The sequence below is a fragment of the Phragmites australis genome, chromosome 1 (assembly GCF_958298935.1).
Source record: "Phragmites australis chromosome 1, lpPhrAust1.1, whole genome shotgun sequence".
NCBI classification, from domain to species: Eukaryota; Viridiplantae; Streptophyta; class Magnoliopsida; order Poales; family Poaceae; genus Phragmites; species Phragmites australis.
Window position 1 is genome coordinate 35,611,436 of NC_084921.1, and position 5,568 is coordinate 35,617,003.

At 41.0% G+C, this 5,568-nt stretch overlaps 1 protein-coding gene across 1 annotated transcript; it reads right to left on the reverse strand.

The window, feature by feature from the left end:
- Positions 1-1,596: 1,596 nt before the first annotated feature.
- On the reverse strand, positions 1,597-2,869 carry LOC133889046 (ribonuclease 3-like). Its single transcript, XM_062329491.1, has 2 exons — positions 2,712-2,869; positions 1,597-2,512 (listed from the first exon to the last, which is right to left on the reverse strand). The coding sequence occupies exons 1-2, from the start codon at positions 2,805-2,807 to the stop codon at positions 1,880-1,882; spliced, it is 729 nt and encodes a 242-aa protein (XP_062185475.1). The 5' UTR covers positions 2,808-2,869; the 3' UTR covers positions 1,597-1,879.
- Between the last annotated feature and the right edge of the window lie 2,699 nt (positions 2,870-5,568).

Below are 5,568 nucleotides of genomic sequence, written 5' to 3' on the forward strand. Positions count from 1 at the left end.
CAGCAATTGTTTCTATTTGGTTTGCGTACCACGAGGCTCTGATTTAGGCTACAGTCAACCAAAGGATAGAAAAAGAAGGCAAAACCATCTCCTACATACTGGTATCAGTTTCTGATGTCCCAGCCAAACGAAATATTCCCTCTTTAGGCAATATACTCTCTGATGTATCCCATCAAATATTAACTTGTAGGAAAAATCATAATTACGACCTTAAGAGAAGATCGGCACATGCTTGTGTGGTGTAGGAGATAAGAGGTTAATTTCTATATCTCAGCTCACATTTTTTAAAGTGGACATTCAGCGACCAATGGCATCTTAATGCCAAACCACATATAACTAATTGTTCTTGTTCCTTTTTTGTTGTCTCCATTATTGCCAGCAAACAAAATAGTTATGCACGTTTCTTTTGGTTTCGGCACTACAGTCCTGTATAGGTTAGCAAGAAGCACCACAGGTATCGGAAGTGGGATGTTGGACTCATGTATGTAATATACATATATAAATATAAATATATATTTGTATCTATATAGATATATATATATAAACATAATATATTAGTGGACAATAGTTACGTTAGTAATATGAATGTAACAAAATTTGTTTTGTATGTTTTTGAGTTTTAGTTTTTTTCTCTTTGCACTTTAGATTGTTTTAGTTGATTTATCAATATAACTAATTTTCCTTTCACATTTTTCTGATATTTTTGATATGGTGACCCTATGGTGCCCATCCCGGAAGTATTCCGCCGAGTTGCTATGCATCACACAGAATTTCTAGATATCTTGGGTAAATCTGAAACTGTTAGACAGCAAATTGCTGCAAATTGGAAACCACCGAAGGAGAACTTCTGTAAAATCAATACTGATGGATTTTTCTCAGAGTTGCACAAAAAACGGAGGACGGGGTTTCATAATACAAGATTGCTCTGGTTATGTTATTGGAAGTGGAGCTGGGAACATTCATTTCCTGTGTTCTGGCACGACGAGGCTCCAGCTTCTATATCTTCTGTGGTAGCTTGCGATTCAGCAGCTATCTTAGTTTAAAGGAACACTTCCATTACCTTAAAAAAAAGAAAAAAAGACCCTCTATTAAAATTCTCACATTAATTAATTTAAAGCTCTTTTACGGTGATCCATACTACATAGAGGTAGGAGTTAGTATAAATCTAATCTGATGATCCACATAATTGGATATTTTAGTAATTTGGCAATTTTGTTAAAATTACCCACCATGCTTTTGCTAATAGAAAGATGGACGTCGTAAACGTCGGATCACTAACCCTAGCCGATGGGTAGCAAATGAACTCTCATACCGAATGCAGATTAAAATGTTAAAACAGCAATGAAATATTACTCTATTTAGAGACATATAACTGTAGTTAATTATTTTCATGCCACGTATTTTTCTCTCTAAAATAACCTTAATACTAACATACTACTCACGTATACTACCTATATTACCGGTGAGAAATGAGTAGTATTTTAACTAATCTTGACCATTATACTCTAAAATAAGATAGCTCATATTAATTTTGGACCATCGTAAAATTTCTCCGTAATTCTCTTCTGCCAAAATAAGTTGATCTACTATAATTCTAAAAAAATTACTGTAATTTCGGAATCAAACACACGTGAATGAAAGATACAACTTCACTTATTCAGCTAATCATGAATATGATAGCACTGTGACGAACACATCCAGGAATCGAGTTGGGCAAGTCCACTGATGCCTAGACACAACACATAAGTTCCTCGCAAAAATAAAATAAAACACAATACAGACGCCGAACAAATCCAGCCTTGCCCACCGCCGTGCAGCCGGCCTGTCAACGTGCCGTCGCCCAAGCCCCTCCCCGCCACGAAGGCTTCCATAAACTAGATCAGAAGCTGGGCAGCTTCACCCTGTCGGTGCACTTGCTCCGCATCGGCAGCGTGCAGTCGATGAGCTCCTTCCCGTCGCGGTCAACGCACTGGTACACCTGGAACAGCTGCGCCTCGCTAGACTCGTCCCGGTTGCACTCCAGGTTCACCGCGAACCCGGTGGCGTCGCTGATGGCGTCCCTGATGCTGCTCAGGAAGTAGGTTCTGCTGTCCGACGGCACGATCCCGGCGCTCGCGAGGATGGCCGTCAGGTTGTGGCGCGACTTGAGCGCTAGCGCCGCCTCGAAGTAGTCGTGCTGGTCCAGGCCCGAGCAGGTGCCGTGCTTCCGCCACTCGTAGCTCCAGAACCTCATGCTTTGCCCGCCGTTCTTGCACGACAGCGACGGCCAGTTCCGGTCCAGCGGCTTCAGCAGGTCCTTGATCTCCAGTAGGCTCAGCGGGTTGTCGTCGTTGCAGTACTCCGGCCAGCACTTCTTCCGTGCCCCGACGATGGAGAACTCGGCGTCCGGCTCGCCGCCGGTCCTGCACACGGCGTAGTTGGGCCACAGGCCGTGGATGCCGAAGTCCGCCGCCGGCTTCCCGGTGCTCGGGAAGCAGCAACCCTGCTCCGTGTCGCAGAACGAGCCGGGCCACTGCGCACGCGCGTATACATTACACACATGCATGCATCGGAAAACGTTAGATTGAGTTCGTCGTCCAAGCTATGTCGCTATGCGTTCTGAAAAAATGCATGTACTATGCGTTCTGAAAAATATGCGTGCACCAACAAGAAAGTAATCTAGTGATCGATGATCATAAGGCTAGCTGATAGATTCACCATGCATGCATCACCTGTTGAACAAGGTAGAAGAAATCGAACTCCTCCGCCGTGGACGAGACGGCGAGGACGAGAGAAAGCAGGAGCGCAAAGGAGAGCGCAAGCTTCATCCTTGCCGGTATTAGAGATCGATCAGTGTTTCCTTCAATTGTGTTCGTGTTCAGTTGCAGTGATCGATCCGGACAACTGGTGTTTATAACGATGTATGCAAGTTATGGATCGGGCGCAGAAACAACATGCATAATGCATGCTTTTTTTAGATAAGAGGGGTTCATGCATGCATGTTGCAAATGTATGTTCGTTGGCTTCCTTCACGTGGGGTGGGTGCAGGAACAATGAATCTGAGCCGATAATGCAATACAAAAAACGTGTAGATTTTTGGCAATTTGGTGTCCAGTCTGCACAAAACTATGAATCTGTTTGGTATAGCTCTAGCTCCGAGATCCATGCTGAATTTAAGTTTATATGATAAAATAAAATAGTTAAACTTTTATTTTTAATTTAAAATAAAAATCTGATAGCTCAACTAAATATCATCAATCCACCAACGACTCTAGATCTGAGATTTCTTGAAGTTAGGTTTAATCAGTTTAAAAAAATTTAAATCTGAAACTGTGCCAAACGATACCTATATATCCCGGCTTGACGGCTTTCCCGATAATATTTCATCTTTGTTAATCTCTCTGTTTACAGAGGGGTCCGTCTACTTCAAACTCGGGCATTTCTAGGTTGATCTTCACCCTAGTGTTTTGGGGCCTAAAAACACCCGGTTTTGTTCTGATTAAAAATCTGACACTCGACTTTCTAACCATCAGATTCTGAAAAAATGGCTCAGATCCGATGACAGTTTCAACTCTGATTTTGACTCAGATAACGACTCAACTTCAAATATGGGCTACTTTAACATTTTAGGGGCTACAAATAAAGGCCGATTTGAGGGTAAAAAAATCTGAAGATTAGATTGACTAAACTTAAATAAAGGCCGAACAAAAATTGATGAACAAAAAGCCCAAAATATCTGAAGTGACCCCAATACCGAACCAGAATTTTGCCCACCGGCACGACAAACAGGCCCTACATGATCAAAATAGGCCTGCTTGGGCAGCTGAGTGTCGACAATGGATAAATTCAATTATACATAAACTTATTTAAAGTAAGAATATCTGATTATATACAGGTGCGTATCGAACAGGAGGATATAAGATTTTATACAGGTTCAGATCTCTCTTAGGATAAAAACGTTACGTCATATTTTACGCTAATTATTCTGAGACAAAGACAATTATAATTGGGATATCTCTGGTTCTAATCCTAAGGATCCAGTGAGTTCTCTTGTATTATAAATCTTTAAACTCTTGTCAGATGAATCTAATCATTGTATGACTCTGTTGTGAATCCCAATAGCTTGTTTCTGCTCCTATCCGACTAGACTTGCTTCATATTATTTATATAGCTTCTTGTTTTTTGGTTCAATGGCTCTCCCTTTGGCCTTGGATCTTTTCTTTGGATGCACCCCTCCTCTTCTTGTATAGTTGAGACTAAGAGACGTATCGTACTGGAAGTTTCTGAATATAATCTTCTTGGATTGTATTATTTACGAATATCTTGAAAACTCTTTCCTAATCCAGATATGGTTATATATAAAACACGATGGACTGCCTGGAATGCCTGGAATATCATCATGTCTTATTTACCTCATAGTGATTACAAAACCTATCCCTATCATATTGGATTAAAGATATGTATATGATGAATATTTATCTCTATGGTATATCGTATTTATAGTAAATCTTTTAAATATTAATGATTAATTCCCATGAGCACTAAACTCGCACACCCAATTGAATCACAATGAACAGAAATTAAACCCTAGCAGAAGAAAAAATGGAACAAACAACGAGCAAATCCAAGAAGAAACCAAGAACATCGGCAATATAGAACTCAAATCATGTGAATCGCAAGCAAGCAAACCCTATGAATCGAACTCAACTTGTTGTCTCCATCCATGAGCACGACGAAATGGGGAACACAACAAAGCAAACCACATGAATCAGATGAGCAATCGCGGCACACCAAACTGAATCGTACTGAATGGGAAATAAAACCTAGCAGAAGCAAAATTTGATAACGGAATAATTGTGACTTACATCCAGAGTATAAAGACTGCAGGTCCAGGAAATAACAGGGGGAGAGCAATAGTTCGTTACAGCCGGCATGTAGAAGGAACGAAATTAACAGCCTAGCTAACAGATATCAAGGTCACAACCAAGCTTATCCAAAGTTTCAGAGAGAGGAAGAACAAGGGTCGTCACAAAGACATCGAGCACAAGTCCTTAATAACAAGCAGAAGCAAAATGGAACCAAAAACGAGCAAATCCAAGAATGAACCAACCACATCGACAATATAGAACTTCGATCCTATGAATCACAAGCAAGGAAACCCTAGAAATTTACCTCACTGTCTACACCTAATCAGACCCGCAACAAATATCAGAAGAGGAATGGGAGAGCAAGCTACCATCACTGGAAACCCTAGAAATCCTCACCTCGCTCGTCTCCACCACAAAGAAGACGAAATGGCGAGCACCATGTGTCTGTGAAGTCAGAGGTGCGCATTAAATTGCGAGTGGTGCTTCATTGATTTGCAGTCGAACACTACAGCGATGATACTGTTCATATAAATATTGTAATGATGATATTGTTCATAAGTTTATTGTAACAACAAATTTTATCCATCGAACAGCTTGCAAAGAAGTGAAGTCACCATGACTTCCTTCCCGTGAAGTCGGATAATCCCATTACCAACTCTACACCGTCATAACTCGGCGTGACTCCCACAAATCCAAACCAAAGAGCCAATGACACGTGGGG